Source organism: Sinohyriopsis cumingii, unplaced genomic scaffold, assembly GCF_028554795.1.
Source record: "Sinohyriopsis cumingii isolate HCF-2022 unplaced genomic scaffold, ASM2855479v2 utg001742l, whole genome shotgun sequence".
NCBI classification, from domain to species: Eukaryota; Metazoa; Mollusca; class Bivalvia; order Unionida; family Unionidae; genus Sinohyriopsis; species Sinohyriopsis cumingii.
In genome coordinates this window covers 49,647-74,358 of record NW_028316042.1, presented here as the reverse complement: position 1 = coordinate 74,358, position 24,712 = coordinate 49,647, and the positions used below count along the sequence as shown (strand labels likewise).

At 34.9% G+C, this 24,712-nt stretch overlaps 1 protein-coding gene across 2 annotated transcripts in view; it reads right to left on the bottom strand.

Moving 5' to 3' along the window:
• Nucleotides 1-24,712, bottom strand: part of LOC149771662 (translation initiation factor eIF2B subunit gamma-like) — a 52,416-nt gene that overhangs the window by 4,833 nt on the left and 22,871 nt on the right. For both annotated transcript variants that reach the window (XM_089948257.1, XM_089948258.1), the window contains exons 5-11: nucleotides 22,446-22,554; nucleotides 20,468-20,557; nucleotides 18,767-18,888; nucleotides 14,763-14,953; nucleotides 13,044-13,127; nucleotides 6,802-6,950; nucleotides 2,157-2,254 (exon numbers count right to left, since the gene is read on the bottom strand). In XM_089948257.1, the coding sequence (XP_089804383.1) occupies nucleotides 2,157-2,254; nucleotides 6,802-6,950; nucleotides 13,044-13,127; nucleotides 14,763-14,953; nucleotides 18,767-18,888; nucleotides 20,468-20,557; nucleotides 22,446-22,554 (843 nt within the window). The remainder of the gene's footprint in view (nucleotides 1-2,156; nucleotides 2,255-6,801; nucleotides 6,951-13,043; nucleotides 13,128-14,762; nucleotides 14,954-18,766; nucleotides 18,889-20,467; nucleotides 20,558-22,445; nucleotides 22,555-24,712) is intronic.

Genomic DNA, 24,712 nt, shown 5'->3' with positions numbered 1-24,712 from the left:
TCATTTACATGATGAGATATCATACCTGCAGATGGATTTTGTGTCAGTTACTACATTCGTCACATGTACAGAGTTACTTGTATTCATCAAATTTATTTTTGCAACCAACAGTAATTACTTATAGAGATGTTTACATAAAAATATGTAAGACATCTGCCTCTGAACAAGTTTCAAATGAGATAACTAGTTCTCCATTAGTTTTACTTCACTGCATAAACAGTATTATCTTCACCCTAAAACATGCAAAAAAAAATTGTTCTACATTATGATAATTTTTATTTTACCTTCATAATTTAAACAACTTGATAACATTGAGTTCTTTGAACAATGAATGCTGTATTTAGTTGGATAACAGATTCTGCCAACAATATTATTTTAAACAGTCTTCTAAACCTTTCAAACACTAATATTACTTTTTGGTTGCTATGGCAACCAAAGTAAATTTATAATTATTTATCATTTTCAGTATCATTAGTATTTGTTCCTCATCAATGAACTATACAAACAAATGGAATTATGTTTTATATGGAGAAAATTTGTGAATAATAACTACATAAATATTGCACCATCTAAATATTGTACTATGATGCTGAAATGTAGAGACATGTTTGAGAGTAAAGTTTTAATTATCTAGCATATGCCTAAAAGTAATGAACTGAGAATATGTAATATGTAGAAACAAATTAACTGTCCATGTACAAATTCAGCAGAATAACTATATTCGATGGAAAAGTATACACTATATTCGATTTATTTTGGTCAAAAGTTACTTTTCCACCCATTTTTCTATTTGGTTGCTATGGTAATGATGAACACATATCAATCTTACCGACATTTTTATTGTTTGCAATCTGCATGCATATATGCATCACTCTGTACAATTTCACAGCAATCTGATTATAAATACTAGTTTTGTAGTTGTTATATGGATTTGGCCCAAAAAGTCTGTATTGTTCTAAAACAATTCAGCATACATAGAGCGGACAGCTAGAAACAAATCAACACTGGTTTCAAGGTGATTCCAAAACAAAACAGCACTACCAGGGTCAAGAAAAAACGAAGGAAAAAAGTAGTTTTCTTTAGTTATTTACAAGCATATGTTAGTGTTTGAACAAATTTCATAAATTTCATTTGAAATAAGCACAAATGTAAGAGTCTGTTTAACAAAAGATACAACAGAGTTGTTTTTAAAAAAACTTCATAATAGGTGGGTTTTTAAAAAAAATTGGACAGGGTATTTTGTAAATAGTGCTAAAAAGAACTAAAATTACAAGACAGAATCTAAATCATCAAGATGATGATGATATCTTGGTTAATATGTAAAATTTTTTGTGACCATAATTAAACTTGCATATTTTCGTCAAAACATTCATGCTTTCTAGAGCTCTGAAAAGTGACATAAATTTCACCTTAGCTTCACAGGTGAGATATAAATGGACATATTCAACTGACTGGACATGAAGCATTAATGTTTTCACACACAGAATAACTTAGTTACTTTACTTTTATTTGCTCTGAATAATTCTGGCAAGGAGGTGACATGAGAGTACCAGAGACAATAACACCTAAGTATCATTTTCTGGAGCGCAAGTGGACATTTTTGTGGAATCTAGGCAGCCTGTCTAAATAAAGCATAGCACTTTTTCATGGTATCTAAGCAGCCTGTCTAAATAATTTATAGCACCTTTTGTGGAATCTAGACAGCCTGTCTAGATAACATATAGCACAATTTTTATAAAAGTAACAAACTTTACCAACCAAACTGCATATTCCTAAAAGCACACACACACACACACACACACACAGAAACAATGTAGATGCAATCAATTTCTCCAATTACTTAAATATTTTTAGCCAAAACAATTACAAGTTATCTGCTTCTATCCTTTTTCCTTGTCTTACACCAATTACGGTCTAACTGACTGGTTGATTGTCATGTATATACTGCTTTTACACTGAGTATATATATTCTATGTACCAGTCTATCATATTAGAGCATATACTTGTCTCTATCTGTATCCACATTGAAAACTCATGTTAAAAATTTTCATTTTTCAGAATGTCGTCAATATAGTTAATACTGTTGAATATTTTCACAAAAATTCATAACAATTCTGCAAACTCCAGTGTGGTTTTCATCTTAAGAATACACATACCTTTAACATTTTCTCCAGTGCCAACAATACAGTCCTTCAGATCACTCTTGTCATTGATATGAGAGTTGGAACTCACAACACTACCCTGGATATTACAGCTAATAAAAAAAAGAAACTTTAAAGAAAACAGAAACAGAAATAAATACTGGGATTTCTAACAGTCTACATAAACAATGTAACTTATCTCATATCAGTGCTTATCTCATACAATCTCAGTCCTTATCTCATAATATCTCAGTACTTATCTCATAATATCTCAGTACTTATCTCATAATATCTCAGTACTTTACTGCATGCTCTAGGTATATAGTAAAGTGAAACCTTTCTTAAAAATATACAGAAGAAACCTCACATTTTTTCCTTTATGGATAAGTGTCATATATATATATATATATGCCAGGATATTATATAGAAAAATTAGTTAATGCAACGGAAGATCAGAAAATATCCATACTTTATTCATTCTGTGTTTTCACATCATTTTTATGGATGCTCTTCTGGTGAATACATAATTCCTTCACAATACTTTTGTAAATAAACAATCTGATGTTATTATAATATTAATTATGTCATTGTTTATACAGCAAGAAATTAACAACTTGTTTATATCTATACACAGTGTGACCCCACTATAACACGGTAGTTTGGAGCCATAGAACCCAACCGTGTTATAGATTGAACCGTGTTTTAAGCAACCAGGTCAGTTAGCTTAAGAAAATGATGCATGTCCCCCTGAAAAATTGATGGGTGGGGGTGTAGGTAATAAATGCGGGCAGTAAAATATGTGCTTCATTGGCACAGTTACCATCTTAAATTGATGCATATTAAATGAGAAATACACCTGTAGTGAAAACAGAGAAGGCATATATAATATTTTAATTTATTTAGAGAACCTTGGAATGGTACACATACTTGTATACTGTTTAGACATACATGTCTAATGGATAGCATGAACAGAGCACACTGTGTACTCATCCACAAATCTCATCACATACAATGAATCCACAATACGAATCATTCCACTGAAAATATGCACAAACAGTTTTAAAATATTCAATAATTTTGTCACAGGTCATATAGGTCTGAATTCAGCAGAAAACAGCACAATCATGTAACAGATGATGAAGCACATTTACTTTTCAGTATGCCCCAAGTCGGTATAAGTTTGTTTGTGTTTGAAGCTGCCGTTGGTAGCGTTTGTAAGCACAAACTTTTTCCCTGCAAACTGAAACTTTCACGGCATAGTAAACGTGTTCCAGTCACACTGGAAAATGAAAAAATCCATCAGATTCCATTGCTTTTATTTAAGTTTGGTACTGACTTCCTTTGAAGAAAGGTTATTTGCTTTTCATTGAAGATTGTAGTTGGCTTTCTTTAATGAAGGGTGCATGTGTTATTGAAGTCACTGCTAAAGGACAGCTTTGGGGAACCAAACAAATGCATGTGTCTTATTGTGGGAACAACATCAAATAATTATACTGCATGATTGAGAATAAATTGTTTCCCCATTTGCTTAGTATGTTTTCATAACAATCGGTACTTCAAAAGGAATCTATTTTCTTTGAATTTTCAGCAAACTATTTTATCTGGGTGCATTTTGAAAAAAAGGAATTGGCCATCATTTGGTCAATGGTAGTTACGATTCCTCCCTTGAGTAGACCAACAAGTAAGATGTTGGTTTTTTATATATTTTTTTACATTTTCTGGTAGCGGAGTGATGCTGCCTTCCATGTATGCATCAGAAAATTAACAAAGGGTCAACAGACGCTAGAGACACAGGTGTTCTGGTCTGATAGAGATTACTACAGAAAATATGAGTGTTCTGAAGGATTTAATTCTGAGTGAAAAAAAAAGGAATTTTACTTACCATCCACATACAAATGTCAGTCTATGTAAGTTTATAAAACTAATAGCAAGTGGCCAAAAATCCGATGAAAGATAGATTATTAGATAATTCCTCCTCCGGTTGATCTCCGCTACCAGAAATGTCAACAACAAAAAAAGCAAATATCTCACAACATACAGTACTCATGCTAGATGTCAACATAAGCGGATTATGATATAACAATGCATTGTTAAGATGGCTTGTCAATATGGACAAAAAATCTGTTTATGTAACACTAGAAAAATATAAGTGCATTTTATATCAAGTTTGCGGTTTCCTTTCATGGGGCCTCTGAATTTCTCTACTCCAAACCAATGGTTGTACATACAAGTTTAAACAGCAAACAGTGCCGCCAAAAACAAAAAAAAATCGCCAGAGAGTATCTTTTACCACCAATAAAAGAGAACAAATTGCAGTTTGCAACATTGGCAAAGCCTTATGCAATCCCAGAATAACTTTTTTACATGTTATTTTTTTGTACTTTTAAGAAGAAAAAACAATTTTTTTGTGTATGAGAAAAATATATACAAAATTTCAGGAGCCACGCCACAATTGTCTTGTACTATTCATATGCGATCTCTTCCCCAAAATGACAATAGACTTATTATATTTTTTCGTACTTTTAAGAAATAATTTTTTTCCATGTATGAGAAATATACATGTATATACAATTTCAGGAGCCACACCATGACCTTGTTATATCTGAATTTGTGTTATGAGAGCATGCTATAGCGGGGTCACACTGCACACTTGTATACAAAATTAAATTTGTAATTTTGAAATGTCATGAATGTGCATTAAAATACTGACACAGTGTAAAATGTGATCCATACAAATTATAACAATTAAAAAGTTATTCTGTCATCATGATATGAAAATGTATCAGTGTGTTGAAACAATGTATCAATAATCATGTGTTATTTTTTTATAAATAATTAACTCAAGCTTTTAAGGTCTGAAAGTAGAGTATTATGAAATAAATACAGTTCCTTTTCTTCAATTAAAGATTCATTATTAGTTAATAATTAATATAATGGAAAGACTTTGAAGTTTCCTCCTGAATAGTTATGTATATGTTTATTGACTTTTAATAACCTGAGCTTCTCTGTTTTTGTTTGCTGTTTATGTACTGTCATTCTCTTTCTTAATTCATTTTTTGTCTGACCTATGTAAAAGCCTTCATACTTCACACATATCAATGCATAAATCACATTTCTTAAATACAATTTATGTCCTTCACTGACTCAGCATGGTTTGTCAGGTAAAGAGTAACAGTTAAAGCTTTGATGCACTAAGCAAAAGTCCAATGCACTGTTGAGGCAAATTTATTTACTTTTCTTTGGATATGTTCTATTTCTTATCTTAAACCACAGTATTTGATACTTCTTTGTGACCATACACTGACTCAGCATGGTTTGTCAGGTAATGAACACCAGTTAAAGCTCTGATGTGCTAAGCAAAAGTCCAATGCACTGTCAAGGCAAATTTATTGACCTTTCTTTGGAAAATAAATTTAAATCTTGTGTTTTATTTCTCATCCTAAATCACAATATTTGATACTTCCTTCATGGCATACAGTGATCAATACTCCAATGACTCAGCATTTTGTTTTCAAAGGTAATCTGTGTGGGTTTAAGTTACAATGCCCTGTTAAGGGAAATCTTAACTTAGACACTGAGATATATTTCTCAGGTGTTGTGCTGGTCCATTTAAGTAAATACTGGATCTTAAATCTGAATGAATATTGTCAGACAAAATATTGACATGGACCATTAAGAAATTCCTACACTAACAGATACAAGCTAGCTACCATAGCCACATACAAGTAGTAAGTACTGAGAGAAAGGAATAGAGAATCAGTATATCACTCTTATATAGCAAACCAATCAAACTTTATGTAACAAATTACAATCAGTGCACTATCCAAAAATGGTAGAATGTTGTTTCATGATGAAACTGGAGCAAAATCATGAACATTTTGAAATGTAGGATAGCACATGTGCGTTATATGGTTTTCACCTCATTTTGCATAAAAAATCAATTGCACATTATACACACCATAATACAGTATATAAAAAAATACACAAACACAGTTTATTGATTTAATAACTAAACAAGAACTTGCCACTGTTAGTGTAACTTTCAGAGGTCTTGCCAATTACTTAATTTTTGTGTCTGTAAATGTTGGTACACGGAAAATATTATATATTTTATATGTATGAAAGTATTCACACATGATAAATAATTATTTTTTTCTGTCCAAAACTTACATCTACTATGGTAAATCACAATCCTCCTTTCTACTTTTCTTCAGCAGTTTGTATCAGACATATTCTAAACATATGAAAGATGATTTGTGTTGAGCACTCATGGTGAACCTTGGGCAAGCCAGGAAAGCAAGGTTCTTAACACCAGAAAAATGTTCATGTGGTTCTTCTGACCCTAACATCATGAACCTCACCGCTGGACTGAAGGGACAAGATGTTTTTAGTCCGAGACCAACTTGATTAGTTAGGTTGAGCTTACTTAGAAAAACATACGAGAACATAATCTTCATGTTTAAGTGAAATCCTGGAACAGGTTCTGAAAGATCACTTATTTCATGCCCATGAACAATACTACAATTTTTATAAAGATAATCAAATAAATGTTACCATTATTGCTAACAACTGAATAATGCTTCTGCATGAAAGTGAAGTCTTACTCGTACAAATGCTTCAAAGGTAAAATAAAAAAGTAAAAATGGCCCAAATTACATACCCTTCCCCTATATTCACATGGTCTAAAATGACAGAGTTTGTGATCTTGACCTTGTCTCCAACTGTACAGTGTTTGCCAATCACAGATCTTTTGATGGAGACTTTGTCTCCTATTGTAACCCCCTCTCCAACAAGACACTCACTGCCAACCTGCAAAATAAATCATTCCATTTGAACCAACAAGAGTAACAAATTATTCTTATCTGTTGTCTGATAGCACAAATGAACTAAACAAATTCCAGAATGGTTCTCCTTTCAGAAGGTGTGCATGTGATTTGGATTTTTAACATAGCTTTAATAATTTTTCAGTCATATCACTATGACGTCTGCAGTGTTGCAGTTTTTAGTGATGTCTAGCACTGGGGCATCATGCCACAGACATGTGGCATCATGTCCCACCCAATCACATTATCCAGACACCAGGCCAACCAGTCAAAAGACTAACCCTTCATGCTGAGTGACTAACAAGGCAGCTACTAGTATCATTTTTTTAAAGACTTCGGTCAGCTGGTGTTCAAACCTGCGATCTCCTGCATCCAAGACAGACACTCCAACTAATTAGGCCACCCGAGCGGTCATTCTTTAAATATCCTCTACCCTCTTTCACATTTCACATGCCCACAACATGATCAAGTGTCACAAACCTACATGTCTATGGCATGATGCCCCAGTGCTAGACATCACTAAAAACTGCAACACTGCAAGGCAGTACATGGTCAACATGAGCATTTTGGCATGAATGATCTCTGAGGGAAAGGCTAAAGGAAGTTGTCTTTGCCTTCCGTACTATGGACTGGTTATTGTCAGTTAGAGAACAATTGCACTTGTAAGCTAGGCTCTTACCTCATGAGCCAAAATATACAAGAAATAATTTGTCTTGGGGACAGTTACAGCAAATAACCCATCATGTCCTGCACAACAGTCTATAACCCATCATCTCCTACACAACAATTTATAACCCATCATGTCCTACACAACAGTTTATAACCCATCATGTCCTGCACAACAATTTATAACCCATCATGTGCTGCACAATAGTTTATAACCCATCATGTGCTGCACAACAGTTTATGACCCATCAGGTCCTGCACAAAAGTTTATACCCATCATGTCCTGCACAACAATTTATAACCCATCATGTCCTGCACAACAATTTATAACCCATCATGTCCTGCACAACAGGGTCGAAGCTGAAATATCAACCATTCTGTCATACAATGGGAGAATAAAATGTGATCCTCCTCTTTGCAATGACTCAGTTAATTTTATTTTCAGGTACAACTTCAAAGCCCTTACAGAGTCCTGTAGATACCACTGAGGTAAAGGGTCAAATGAAGAAAGAATTTTCACATCAAAGAACTCATTTCTAGGGGAGTCTGTTCTTATAAAAAATAAAAGAAGAAAGTAGTCACAAGCACAAATGAATCATCATGAGAAGCTGCAGACTGAGAGCTACAGATGGTTTCAAGTCTCCAAGTGAAGTGAAATGTTTCCACTTGAACCACTCAGGAAACCTCTGAGAGAACACTCCACTTCCTCTTTTATGCCAATTATGCCCAAGCAGTTCTGTTCACCATTGGTTCTGTTAGAAATCTTTGTCCCTGTGGACTTTCTTGATATGATCCAGATGTGCAGGTTCAACAGTTCTGGGTTCAGATAAAACACCTGCAGTCAAGGTGAGGAAAACTATGGCGTTCATTTTAATTTCCCCTGCTAAGCTGAGTAGATTGTTATCTATGACATTTCACACATGTGGGAAGCAATCAGGATCAGACAGCACTCTGATTTTCGTGTTTTTTGAAAGACCTTGGGATCAGACAGCACTTATTCCATTGTTTTTGCAAGAACTTTGGGATCAGACAGCACTCTGACTTCCTTGTTTTTTTAAAGACCTTGGGATCAGACAGCACTTATTCCCTTGTTTTTGCAAGAACTTTGGGATCAGACAGCACTCTGATTTCCTTGTTTTTTGAAAGACCTTGGGATCAGACAGCACTTATTTCCTTGTTTTTTGAAAGACCTTTGGGATCAGACAGCACTCTGATTTCCCTCTTTTTGAAAGACCTTGGGATCAGACAGCACTTATTCCCTTGTTTTTGCAAGAACTTTGGGATCAGACAGCACTCTGACTTCCTTGTTTTTTGAAAGACCCTTGGGATCAGACAGCACTTATTCCCTTGTTTTTGCAAGACCTGGCAGCACCCTGATTTTCTTGTTTTTTGAAAGACCTTTAGGATCAGACATCACTTCTTCCCTTGTTTTTGCAAGACCTTTAGATTCAGACAGCACTCTGATTTTCTTGTTTTTTGAAAGACGTTTGGGATCAGACAGCACTTATTCCCTTGTTTTTGCAAGACCTTTAGGATCAGACAGCACTCTGATTTTCGTGTTTTTTGAAAGACCTTTGAGATCAGACAACACTTATTCCCTTGTTTTTGCAAGACCATTAGGATCAGACAGCACTCTGATTTTCTTGTTTTTGAAAGACCTTTGGGATCAGACAGAACTTATTCCCTTGTTTTTGCAAGAACTTTGGGATCAGACAGCACTCTGACTTCCTTGTTTTTTGAAAGACCTTGGGATCAGACAGCACTTATTCCCTTGTTTTTACAAGAACTTTGGGATCAGACAGCACTCTGACTTCCTTGTTTTTTGAAAGACCTTTGGGATCAGACAGCACTTATTCCCTTGTTTTTGCAAGACCTGACAGCACTCTGAATTTCTTGTTTTTTAAAAGACCTTTGGGGTCAGACATCACTTCTTCCCTTGTTTTTGCAAGACCTTTAGATTCAGACAGCACTCTGATTTTCTTGTTTTTTGAAAGACCTTTGGGATCAGACAGCACTTATTCCCTTGTTTTTGCAAGACCTTTAGGATCAGACAGCACTCTGATTTTCTTGTTTTTTGAAAGACCTTTGAGATCAGACAACACTTATTCCCTTGTTTTTGAAAGACCTTGGGATCAGACAGCACTCTGATTTGTTTTCTGAAAGAATTTTGGGATCAGACAGCACTCTGATTTTCTTGTTTTCTGAAAGACCTTTGGGATCAGGCAGTACTTATTCCCTTGTTTTTGCATGACCTTTAGTATTAGATTGCACTCTGATTTCTTGTTTTTGCAAGAACTTTGGGATCAGACAGCATTCTGACTTCCTTGTTTTTTGAAAGACCTTGGGATCAGACAGCACTTATTCCCTTGTTTTTGCAAGAACTTTGGGATCAGACAGCACTCTGATTTCCTTGTTTTTGAACGACCTTGGCATCAAACAGCACTTATTCCCTTGTTTTTGCAAAAGAGCTGACAGCACTCTGATTTTCTTCTTTTTTGAAAGACGTTTGGGATCAGACAGCACTTATTCTCTTGCTTTTGCAAGACCTTTAGGATCAGACAGCACTATGATTTTCTTGTTTTTTGAAAGACCTTTGAGATCTAACAGCACTTATTCCTTTGTTTTTGCAAGACCTTTGGAATCAGACAACACTCTGATTCCCTTATTTTTTGCAAGATCTTTGGAATCAGACAGCACACTGATTCCCTTGCTTTTCTGAAAGACCTTAGGGAGTGATTAAAGAGGATATGAATGCATCTTGAACATCCAGATTCTTGGACCTGGGACTGGTAACACTGCACTCTATGTCACAAATAAATCCATGAATGGTCGACCCCGTGGGCAAAGATTCATCAAAATACAGATGAGTGAAAAGACCATTTGGTTTGTATTAACCATTTCCATCTAGACAATGAGTCTTGTTGGAGATCTGGGGATTTGGTTACCCCATTACTTCTGATTTTATTACCACAGTGAAGTTGGAAGAACTGTTTTCAGTCAGCATCCCCACATGGATTTAAATACACAATGACATTCATTTCCAGCAGATCGATTTGATCACAAGTATGAATGATGGCAATACACCTGCTAACTCCAACACAAAATAAGAGCATGAGACTAGAACCCCAGCTCTTTGTGCTGGCATCTATGCAGATTGAAGGGGCCCCAAGTGGCTGAGTGGTCTAAAGCGTTCTCCATTACGGATCACTGCCATCTCACCTCTGTCTGCATGGGTTTGAGTCTAGGATTTGGCTAATGTGGGTATGTGAGAAAGCTTGCCAGTAACTTCTCGTGGGTTGGTGGTTCTTCCCGGGGTAATATTGGGTTCTTCCTCCACCAATAATACTGGCTGACATGCATAGCCTATCATGTGCTGAAAAATGGCGTTAAACCCCACAACAACAACAATGCAGATTGAAATTCCCAGAATCTGAATCTGAGAGGGGATGCATGCAGTAAATCACCTAAGGTTCTCACATTTCCTGATATCGAACCTCATTTATCCTGAAACTGGGATCTCTTGATCCTACTGGCAGAACTTCGGTCACCAGAGATAAAATAATCATTACTGTGGTCTGCTGTGGCACTGAGGAGACCTAGTAGGCAAAGAAATTCCTGGACTGAGTGATTCTTTCAGTGAGAAAAAGAGGCTGTAAAGATGATTTAAAGAATGTCCATGGAGACAGAATCTATTCATGTGTCTTTTGAACTCCATATCCCATTGGGGAAAATAATGAGATGGTTTCATTATGGACCTACAACCAGCCTAACAGTGTAATTGGCTTTTGGAAGAAAGAGTCGCCTGGAGTAAAATCCAAAAGTTAAATATGCTGCAAAACATCTGCTTTGTACAAATCTCTTGGTACATCTGCAATAATGAGTAACATTATAAAGGGTACGAGCACAGAAAGTGGTTGTCAGGCCCTCCAGAACAACCTGCATCATCCACAGATCAGCAATGTTAGAATGAAGCATAATCATAGCATTGCTACTGGCAGGATCCAGAAAATGGAAAGAGATATCCACCATTATGTTTCAGAGGCCTTCCTGTTTCTGTGATCTATCCAATTAAAATTAGGGCACAGTTCTTGGTCACTGGGCTAATGAGGTTTGCTTCTTTGGTACATTGAGTTCTAAGAATGGTTACATCATGATTGCCCAGATAGTGGACATGGTGAGAAATACCACCAGCTGAAGAATAATGGGTAGTGCCCATGAGGATTACTTCCCAGCATGAGTGCCCATGAGGATTACTTCCCAGCATGAATGCCCATGAGGATTATCAACAAAAGAGTGTGGATTATCTTCAGACTGCTGAGTAAACAGTCATGAAAACTAAGTTGAACAAGAGTCTTATCGCTATGACATATTGAAGATGTTATTGGGGCAATCAGCTGGCAAGGCTAGACTGTGTTCTGATGGCTGAAATATAGACATATATACCAAGTTAAGTAGAGATCCTACTAAAACAACATTATGAATCAGTAGCTGCAAGTTGGACATTCTCAGACCTGTAACATCTGCCAATGGGTGGGACTTAAGCATGATAAACATTGTGTATGCCTCTAAAATAAAACTTTGTTAAAGCTGGGTGAAAGTTGTTGCTGCAAAAAGAAAGGCCTGTTGACATATAGCTCTTTAAGTTGCACCCGAAAACAATGTAATAAGTCTGCAAAGCGACCAGACTGTGGCAGCTGTCAGAATAGACTGCTGGTGCTCTTAAAAGACAGACTGATGAATTAGGGAACTTGTACTTTGCTTCTAAATGAGTGCCCATTCCTTGATAGATGTGCAGATGGATGATTCTTGTCATGATATACTTGGACAAGTCATTGTATCCTGGAGAATAGTGTTACACAGACACCTCCTGCAATTCATGGTGGGCTGGTAACTAGACTAAAGGAAACTTCAGACTGAGATATTGTAATCATGCTGACTATGAAATGACATAGGTTTATAATGGTACTGGATCGACCGGAATCTATAATGTGAGTAGACAGAGATGGATTTATAATGGCACCAGGCCTACATGGATCATTAAGAGCTATAGACCAATCAATGACTATGGACTACAATAGGTACATAATGGCAACTGGGCACTGGGGCACTATTTTGAACATGGAACAACATGGGTATGTCAAGGCACCTTGGCTCTATAATGGCCAAAGACTGCCATGGGTCTGTTGTGGCACCTGGATACTGGTAGAGTACAAAAACTAGAACTGGCATGTAATGACGTTTAAGGGAATTTAGATTGTGAAATTCAAATTAGATGGAATGTGGAAACTTTGCTTCATACTGTACCCGAAATGAAATCTTAAAAAGCTATTAATTTCATGCTTTATTTTATCTTTACATGTAAACATTTTAATGAGCCACAAATACAAAGTGATAAGATAATGCTGAATACTACCTGTGATGTGCCCTTAATGACTGCTGAGCTGTGCTTTGTGGGAATTTCCTTCTCAGGGGCTAATGCCTGCAGCAACTTGGGTATCTGAAATTCAGATTACAGGAAGGCTATATAAGTGGTGTGGCTGATTTTTAAGAAACATTTTGTTCTGTTCCTCTTGATAACAGGCATACCAGTATATAAAATCTGTTTCCTTTCTAAAGCCTGAGACAATACATTGTAATTCTCCAGCACCAAATATGGCATGTTTTGTACATGTACAGGATTCTCTTTTACACTTGCTTGCTTATACTGAGATTAACAAAAGATGGCAGTACTTTTAATAAATTCGGAAACATTAAGGTCACATCTTGATTAAGGAATTTAAAAATATGAATTTATATATCACAGCAAGCACCAGAACCAGAAGAATATTTTTAGAACACTTGTGGTCCTGCTGTAGTACTATTTTTTTGGCATAATGGCTTTTAGCAATGTATCACTGATACTACCGTAAAACTGACAAGTGCTAAAACCATTTTTTATACTCCTCAATGATAAAAATATTTTCAAATTTACTGAAATCATCATATTTTGTATTTTATATAAGGAGTCAAATCTGACTTCAAAGAATTATTGCAGCTTTTCAAAAACCTGACAATAATCTTTAATAAAGATGGCTTAAACATTTTCATTCAAGGTAATAATGTGTAATGACTTGTTCCAAATGCATGTCTTTGATTTACCAATAACTTCAAATGGATTGGATTGTTCCACTTTGCAAATTTTACCTATGCAAATTATTGTAATGGGCTTCCCACAACAGTCTTCAAACGACTTAATACATCACCCAAGCTATTATCAGCCAATTATATGATATGTGAAACAGTAGTTGTTTCTACCTAATCACTTTACCTTTTTCTTAAGATACTGAACCATGACTGTGCAAGGAGATTTGAGAGCAAAAGAGCTTGTTTTTAGCATGATGTTCTACGGCAGGTAAGCTATGGCAAGAGGAATGTAAACGATTTTTAATATGAACAAAATATTTTATCAACAAAATGCAAGATAAGATGTGTACTTTTCAAAAGAAATCAAAAAACTTTTAGTAAGTTTCAACAGATCTGTCAACTTGTCTCATAACTGGAATGGACTAAATATCACTGTTACCTTTACTGCATTCACAGGTGAAGTTTCAAATGTGGCAAATTCATGTGCATCAGTAAAGTCATTGATGAAGGAAACAAAGAACAAAAGAATGATCCCTTATAAAAGTGCTACAAAATAAACTCTCAGTAAATACTGAATAATCTACACGTTTTACATTTAATAAAATCGGTTTCTAACAAGCAGTTGGGTCTCCTTTAATAATGAAAACAATAACACAAACAAATGTTCATTATGGTTGGTTGTCGATCCAAATAAGGCATCTGTTAACACATTTCATTGTATATCTGTGCAGTGTTCAATGCATGCAAAACAATCAAATATTCAAACTGACTTGTATATTTACAATCAGAGGAATAAATGAAATTTCAATACTTCATTTGCAACTTCATTATGCTATGATGTACTCAGCTAAAAGATTTTAACATCAGCTCTTGGCATGTTGTGACAGCGATGGTCACTGAATCTGTATCAGAGATGCATTTTAAAAAGTACCAGACCTGTCGTCATTTGTAAATCATATACATGGATGGGCTGAAGGGAAAAAAACACTAATGCAACTGCAAAAATCACCTGTCTGTTTATCTCACAGTATGTTGACACTGTATTAGTTCTGACACAGAAACCACTACTCTGTAAGTAGGCATAGCATCTGATTTGGTTTCCATGGTAACAGTTTTCCATATCACCTGTATGGTCAATCCATGTTGAAGTTTCCTCCACTTTTTGTAAGATGGGATCTTGTGAAATAAAACTGAAAATATCTGAAAATGAAAAATTTAGAAATATTGAGACGTGTATCGAAAGTGATTTTATTAGTAAATTATGTTTCTTAAAAACTACTTGACCAATTATATCAGCATTATGAGATAAAATGTTACCTCCCGAATCCAACAATCCAGAGAAATGAAAATTCCGTCTTCCCTGTCTATTAAGAGATGACAAAGGGAACAAAACCCTTACATATTACATCCCCTTGACAGATACTAGCCAGCTGAAAATGAGTGATACATCAGCAAGGATGCCTGCATTTGTATGGATGGGTAGGACAGTTTAAAATGAGTCATGCATAAGCATGGATGCCTGTATTTGCAGGGATGGGTAGGACAGTTTAATAGTAATGCGATCATATAAGTATTCTTGGGGAAACATGATTTTCAGATGGTAGATACAGGCCTTGATTAGCCACTACAGGTGAGGCCTCTCATATAAACCACAATACATGCAGTCCACTTATTTAATTCCTATATGCATTCCCAAGCACAATATACACTCAACGCATTGAGGGTAAAATATCATAACATACAATGTATAGTCATTAATACTGAAAGTCTACAAGTAAATAATTATAGATTACTGCATCTGTGTAGGAAAATATGACTGAATTTTTCTGAGTAATAATGCATGACCTTAGAAGTGCAGTATTAGTCCTAAAGAACAAGTACATCTTTTCCCCTACAAATGCAGTAACCTTTTTATTATATAGCCATTTTATCAAAGGCCTAATAATTAAAAGAACACACTACAAGATTCATCAATATACATTAACAATATTAATGCACACATAGCATGGCCCAGTGACCTTTGAAATGTGTTGCATGCTTGACATTAGTTTTAAAATATTCTTTGTTTGATCTTCTTAAAATTGAAATTTTGAGTCTTATTGTGAATGAATGTACGTTGAAACAATTATTCAGTTGGTCTGAATTGGATGGATTTTGTTTTCCTGTTGATCGAACTCAATTTTTCTGCTTTGGATGTTCTGAATTTTTGATATTTTTTTTTACAGCTGAGTCAATTCTGTAAAATGTACATTTGATTTGAACAGTGGACTGGCATAGGCCATGTCATAAAGATTTGCTGAATTAAGAAAGTACATTCTGAGGAAATTCAATAAGCATAAATGTATTACCATTCTTATTATCAGCTAAAAAAGACACATGTTTATTCCCTGTCACTTGCATGATCTTTGTTGGAGAGACCCTAGCTATGACCTGTATGGCTTCTATCGCTAGCCTAACATCGGATCAAAATAGTTAAATGGGGAAAATTGCAAAGCAGCTGTTGTGTGACAGACCATTTAGCCAGCAGAAATAATACTTTATCGTCATTTTCACTTATTGACTCAAATGCTTTGTTTCTACCAAAATCTTAAGTTGCTTTTTTTCCAGAATCGAGTGTTTTGACTGACTTGTGAAATGGTACATATTTAATAGATATGCGATAGCCCTTGGCCTCAATATGCTTTACTGTGCTATTTTTATTGACCCTAGAGCGCACTGGTCATAGCCTGAACCAGTCTATTTGCAAAAAGTAAAAAATATTTCTCCTAAATAACATCATCAGAATGGTATTTTCAATACTGCATTTCTCACATTTGTTGCTGACATTGCGAATATCACTTTCATGAGATTGCTTGTTTGAAAGTTTCCTTTCTGACTCAGTGAGTTCGTCCACATCCTTAACTTTATCGTCTCTACTTTCAAATGAACAAAAAAGCTTGTTTAGTTCATTCACCAACAAATCTAATCAAGCAAAAGCTAAAGCATGTACTACATAAGTGTACATGGTTTGTTTACTAAGCAGTTCCTAATACACGATACTATTTTTAGACACGTGTCATGCAGTATGAAGCCATGTAGTTTGAAAAAATTCCACACAATTATGACAATATAAAGTTAACAGAGAAAAAAATTAGCATAAAATAAACCATACGGTACTCAATGTAAAAGTCCTCGTGAGTAGACTTGGATGTACATAGGTCTAGCATTGATGAATGTATGTAATAATAAATACTTAACGTATGTTAGAAAAGCATAAAATATATTTCACAGTGACTTTATTTTATGTGTGTATTAGTAACAAAGATGTATCCTATTATTAAGATGCATGATTGAAACATAAACAGCACCCAAAAAATGAACTTCAAACAAAATAATTTCAATACATTCACCCACCAAGTTTCATGATTCTAGGTAATAGAGTATACATACAACATGCCCAAAACTCATGTGGCCATAAGCTAAATGCACAAACATTTACCAAAGCCAGTAAAAGATGAAACATAGTTCCTTTCTTGCAACAGCATGTTAGTAACTGAGAATTTCACAATTGTAGCATGAAAAATGCCCAAGAAAAAATTCTAACTTTTGTTATAAATATTGTTTGTTTCATTACATAGGAATTAATTTCACTACTTTTAGATTTAAAGAACAAATTCATTAACTCAAATATTGATAATATTGATCACCTGAATATAAATGACTGGCTATGTCCTGCAATAAAGTATTGTCTGTCTGTTACTTCAAACAAAATATCCAAGTGGACCCTAGACTACTCATCAGAAGTCAGAACAGATTTTGATATAAACAGTCATTAGATTTTCACAACATAAGTGTGGTACAAAATTAATCTTAAATATACATTTCATCACATGTAAATTATCTAAGCAAAGCAAGATATAATTTTCAAAACCTAATACCAAAATTTATTTTAGCTAAGAGAAATTAATAAGCTATATCAAGAAAACAATTATTTCTTCCCAAGTGGATGAAGCATTTCCTTTGAGTACACATGTGCTGTATTGCACAAATTTCCATAACATTGTGCTCTGTCTTTCAGTATGATGTCATCTCACAGAATGTAAATCATCTGAGCACTCCAAGCATTATCTCTTTCACTGGTTTTCTGCCGATGAGCCATATTTAAGTACAATTGTGTGTATAAATTAAAGTGAGATTTGTGAACAAACAGCATATAACATTAAAGCTTTTCTAATACTTAATGGCTCTTATATTTGTAGCTCAAGTTTCACTGATTTGCATACAAGTACAAACTTTTTCAAACAGGCACTACTGCAGTTTTTCTTGCTATTTGTTGACATTGCAGTCATATTAAAGAGCATATCAACATAATCTATAAACAAGAGTCCCTCAAAATGACTGATGCGATACCATCCAAAGATAATTTCGAGCAATGTTTTACTAAGAAGTCTTTCTATCAGGCAACATAGTAGTTTTGGATGTAAAACTGGCAGCATTTTCATTTAGGAGAATCCAAACACGATTAGAAATCTTTTGGTGAAAACTCCTTGTTGATATGACTATCCATTAAGGAGAATTAGTGACAAGATTTTCAATACATTCATTGTAGCAGCTATATTTGAGGTCTGACTTGCACTATTTTCATTCAGGACCAACAATATGTATCATAATTAGTAGTCTAGTGAAAACTCCATGTTGACATAACTTTCCTTATACAAGTAACAATAAAAAGATTTTCAAGATGGCTGCAATGGTAACCAAACTGGACTGTTAGATCAGCACCATCTTCATTTAGGACCAGCTAGACACCGTAAGAAGTTTTCTGGTGAGAACCAAAATGCTGATATGACTTTCTGTTCAAGAGGAGTAGCGATAACAATATTTTCAAGATGGCTTTTGTGGTTGCCATATTGGATGTCAGGTCAGCATCATTCTCATTTAGGACCAACTATGTTAATGTGACCATCCATAAAGGTAGAGTATCAATAAAAACATTTTCAAGATGGCTGCTGTGGCATGAAGCAAAAGTTTTACCTTTTTCAACATTTGCTGACAAAACTGAAGCATTTGCATTTGGTAGGTCCTCCTTTTTAGGTTTAGAAAACTGCCTCTTGGTCAGGTATGGCAATAGTTCACCTTTAATTGAAGATATAGACCTACAATAGAATGGAATTACTGATTAGTAACTGTAGTCGATTCTTACACTATCGCTACAAAGCTACAGATAAGCATATTAAAAAAACAATGATTCATTACCATTTAAAATGTATAGTTTTCTCCAATACCCTCTGTGGCTTGTACCCCTATCTACATGGGATCAAATAAAAGCACAATACTGTGGCTTGTACCCCTATCTACATGGGATCAAATAAAAGCACAATACTGTGGCTTGTACCCCTATCTACATGGGATCAAATAAAAGCACAATACTGTGGCTTGTACCCCTATCTACATGGGATCAAATAAAAGCACAATACTGTGGCTTGTACCCCTATCTACATGGGATCAAATAAAAGCACAATACTGCATGTTGTGTGATAACCATATGTATTGTGACAGCCAAGATTTGTGACACTTCGCAGCAAAATTTTGTCTCATCTTTAGAAGGTTTATCTAGCCTAATTACCAATTATCATCCTCCAATTGGCAAGAAACTCTGCTTGATATTGTGCTGAGTGCATTTTTGTATATGCAACCTGAAACTAAATACGCAGAATTTATCAGGAATCACTACTTTCCAACTGCATAAATTACTTAATATGTTTTGCATGATTTGCACTCTGACAGCCTGTCTTGAAATATGATATATAAAGTTCCTAATGGATCCAAAGGATCCAAAAAGTTAATGAAAGTAGATGAAGGACAACTTATTAACCTTTTCCTAACATTGACTAACAAAATGGAGCATTTGTTTTGTCATGCAAATTTAAGAAATAATGTGTTTTTACTGAGTCAGATGTTGATAGCTGTGTATAAGCAACAGAGAGGCTATGTTATGGTAACCAAATGGATAAAACCAAAACTGACAATTAGTTGTTAGTATTGAGATTATACACCTCATAGACCTAATAGTCAACGTGTTGCAAGATGACTTTTAGAGCAAGTACTTAACTTGCATCTCATTATTTTGATTATCTGTACTCAATGGTAGAGAAATTTCATTGGACTGCCATGTCACATTTTCCCATACCTTGTACATACTACTGGTCTGAAACAGTTGCTTTATGAATGACTACATATATAAACCAATCACTAATAATTATCATGGAACAACATTTCATTATTGCAAAGTAAACATATTGTATATACTTAATTACAAGTCAAGTCGAGCCAAACCATAAATAACACAAACCCAATTTCGCCATCACATAATGTGCCAGCAGATCTGTGTAGTTTGTTTCAGTGGAAAAGAGAACACAGACCCTGATCTGCCAATGTGCAGATCAGAGTTTATCTTGTTTTCAGCTGAACTTGACTCATAAGCGATATGGTAAACATATGGCTCTAAATCTCATCCATGACAACTTCAAATCATGGCTTAATTTGTTGTTTCTGTGCATACAGTTATAATTGTCTATGCTACACACACTGTGATGCTGGTGTTTATTGGAACCATAATCCCTTACATAATAAATATTACAAGTGTTTTCATGCATTTGTAAAATATACTAGATTGTTTTTCGGGGTCTCTGTACTTTGCTAAGTGTGTTCAAGTACAGAGACATTAATTCTAACCTCTTCTCCATCAGGAAGTCAATAACCCACTTCTTCATAAGATACAAGTGACAGTCTGTCAGGTTAGACTTTATGTTGACACAAGGATGTCTGAAAAAATAACTATTTACAATCAAGCACAGTAACAAGAGTCATAATGAGAGGAAAGATTCTTCCCCAATTCATCTCCTAAATAAAGACCTTGAATGAAAGTACCCTGTTTTCCAATATGTATACTAGTTATGCAAGTACCCTATGGTCCTGTACCCTCAATAAGTATACTACTTATGCTAGTACCCTAAGGCCCTGTACTTTCAGTATGTATACTACTTATACTAGTACCCTATGGCCCTGTATCCTCAAAAAGTATACTGCTTATGTTAGTACCCTATGGTTTTGTACTTTCAGTATGTATACTACTTATGCTAGTACTCTATGGCCCTGTACTTTCAATATGTATACTACTTATGCTAGTACCATATGGCCCTGTATCCTCAAAAAGTATACTGCTTATGTTAGTACCCTATGGCCATGTACTTTTAGTATCTATAATACTTATACTAGTACCCTACGGCCCTGTATCCTCAAAAAGTATACTACTTATGCTGGTACCCTATGGTTTTGTACTTTCAATATGAATACTACTTATACTAGTACCCTATGGCCCTGTATCCTCAAAAAGTATACTACTTATGCTAGTACCCTATGGCCCTGTACCTTCAATATGTATACTAATATGCTAGTACCCTATAGCCCTGTACTTGCAATATGTATACTACTTATGCTAGTACCCTATGGCCCTGTACTTTCAGTATGTATACTACTTATACTAGTACCCTATGGCCATGTATCCTCAAAAAGTATACTGCTTATGCTAGTACCCTATGGCCCTGTACTTTTAGTATCTATAATACCTATACTAGTACCCTATGGCCCTGTATCCTCAAAATGTATACTACTTATGCTAGTACCCTATGGCTTTGTACTTTCAGTATGTATACTACTTATGCTAGTACCCTATGACCCTGTACTTTCAATATGTATACTAATATGGTAGTACCCTATAGCCCTGTACTTGCAATATGTATACTACTTATGCTAGTACCCTATGGCCCTGTACCCTCAATAAGTATACTCTTATGCTTGTACCCAATGGTAAATGAGAGAGAACCCATAAAAGACATATGTAAGTGTACAAGACAATGTTTATACCAAACTGTATTAGAATATACTGAATGATTTTTGAGCTATTACAAGTAACATCTGATCTAAAGAAATGAACTGTCAAGGATAGATGTTTACAGTATTACTGGTATATCAGATTACTGTGGTGTTTTACTCTGATGGTAGCAACATGGTACTTTTTCACTGTAAATGGCACTTTGGTAATTTCTGTCAGTAAGGACTGTACAGAAATGCCCAAGCAATCTTGAATTTAATGATATCAAAAGCATATTTTTGTTTTTCATCACAAAATGATTCCAAAATTAATTTATTATCTTGCAAATTGAGTCCATTTATCACAAAACTTGCAAATATAACTACATTATTGAACTTCTGATCACATGACCTATTTCATGTATGCCAAAATGGCTGCAGAAAGGATGTTGTAAAAGATATATGGGCCAAATCCCAATTTTGGAGAAGTTTCATTTTCTTTTTTAAAACACAATTTTTTTATGGTTATGTACTAGCATAGTTTATGGTAAAAACATTTCTAGTGATTCATTTATTTTCATGGATATCCCTGTTGCATGGTTTACAAAAAAATGAAAATGTGTTTAGATAGAGGAAGGGGTTCCTAAATATGAATCACTGAATGTAGGGTTTTTAAAGCAATAACAAAACCCATACAATTGCTGTGCACATAAAAATAATTACACAGTACCATTTGCTTAAACATATCCATTTTAATTTAATGGATTAGAAAAAATAATTAAATTCATATAAATAATACAAATGCAAATAAATAAAGTAAATATGCAAAGTGTTAATTTACCGTTTAAGAAGAGATTTGCTGATTTTTACTTTTTCAGCATCAAGATCTGCTTCAGGAGTGTAGAAGAGGACTCTGCAACCCTTCTCATCCAAACCAATGTAATCTTTTTCTGTAATTTCAAAAAAATAATAATAATCACATATTATTAATATCATAATAAAAATTGAGAAATGGTGAGCAATTTCTCCCACATCACACCCATACATCATTATGGAGATAAGTATATTGTAAAAAAAATAAAAAAAAGATGGGCATAACTCTTCTAAAAATCGTGCAAGTACAATGATTGGTCAATATGCAATATTCTGATGATGACCATAATATGTACTAAATTTTGGAGCAATACACTAAAAGCTGCATGAGTAATTGCATTTACATAATGCTGCCAATTGGCATAAAAACTACAAATCCAAAAGGGCAATAACTCCTATAAAAAGAATCAAAGAAACACTGAGTTTTTTTCAATAAAGTGAAACCCTACTGTAGCGTCATGTTCAGGGGCCTAAAAAAGCCGTTGTCTTATGTAATGTGTCAAGCAATATCCAAATAACTCAGTTAACTAAAGAAAATACTGCATGTGCCTCCTCTTGGCTATGTAAGAATCAGCGGGGGGAAATGAATGTGTAGCATGGGCTTCAGTTACACAGTTTTGATTTTAAATTGATGCATATTAAATTAGAAATACTTTAATACAGTGACCACATATTTACTTTTTGTAGCAGAGAACACATGTGCTCACCAACCAACCTCACTGCATTCATGATAGTAGCCCCTAAATAAAATTTGCATAATGAAGCATAATTTACAGAATTTCTGTCATACACTGCATTCAGTTACAAGTCAAAATGGGAAATAACTTACAAAATTTGCAGGAGCACTGTTTTTTAAGATGCACATCTTTAAGAGATGACTAAAAGTTTCATAGTAATCATAGATCTGCCACCTCTTAAAAGACTTCTCAGCAAGGTAGCAGTGCTAAAAAACTTGAATAGCCTGACCTGGGGGCCATCTACTTTCAAAGTGAGCTTCTGTTGTTTCTAAGTGAGGTGCCCATCAGACTGGTTGAAATCTAATTTGCCTGAGAAAACTTTGATTTGCACTGAAAAAATGCAGAAATTTATTTTCAAGATGTTCATTGTTAATATTTATCTCCTTGAATGCTGACTACCCACATGAAGACTTATCAAACTGAAAGCTGTAAACTTTGTGTACAATGCAAATCGTGTGACATCAGAATTGGGAACAGATTGCCTGGGTTACCTACAATTAGTGCTTACCTGGCTTTTACATACATTTGATTCTCCTGAAGGTAGAACAAAATACCATTTGGGATATTTATGTGCATTACAGAGACAAGCCAGAGTCACTCTGGTGGGTATCAGAACTGTTCCAGCATTCATTGCAACCAATATAAAGAAGCATAGCCATGTAATGGGATTAAGGCTAAAATGTATACACAAAAAGCTGTTAACTGCAAAACCCATGAAGGTCAATGACTTCATGCTAGATATCAACTCAATGTAAATTTTATGGCTTTTTAAAATTCACATGGCAAAAGCAAGCTTCTCCGATGGCATAGGCAATACAGAGATAAAAAGGATCTGATGTCCATCAAATGTAATAATTGCTTTTCTTGCTTTTCTTCCAACTATGGCCAAGTGTCTGAATATTCAATTTGGATACTTCTGTGCTGTTTTTGCTTGTTAAGAGGCTGTATCAGGGGAGGGCTGAGTTGGCACATGCCTGCCCCTCCCCAACCTGAATGTTTCACAGCCTAAACTTTTCTTTACAGTTAGATGGTTAAAATTATGCCTTAGAATTGCTTATAATGCAATAGCTTCTGCCCCTGGACCCCCATTCTGTCCCAAAAAACCCTCTCCAATTTGTTTATGCTACCTCTAAACAATATTTCTTAATGCTGATTGTCCTTTTTGCCTTAAACTTATTTTCATCTGTTGGTCAACATTTCCAGATGATGCTATAATGTAAAAGAAAAGTCTTGATCATTTTGGCAAAAACACAACCATGAACAAAATGGACAGGTTAAAGTGTCTGAGGTACCATATGTAAAGTCAGTCTGACCAACTCCACTAAGTCTTAAATATAAACATGGATCATAACTAAAGCCGACAAGCCAACATCAGGATTTAACCGCAATGACCAATCTTGCATATATTTGGTTATTGTACCAGAAGTACACAACTCAAGGGTTGTTTCAAAAAGCCTCCATCAGCAAGAGGCCAAAGCTGCCCTGATATTGCTCACCT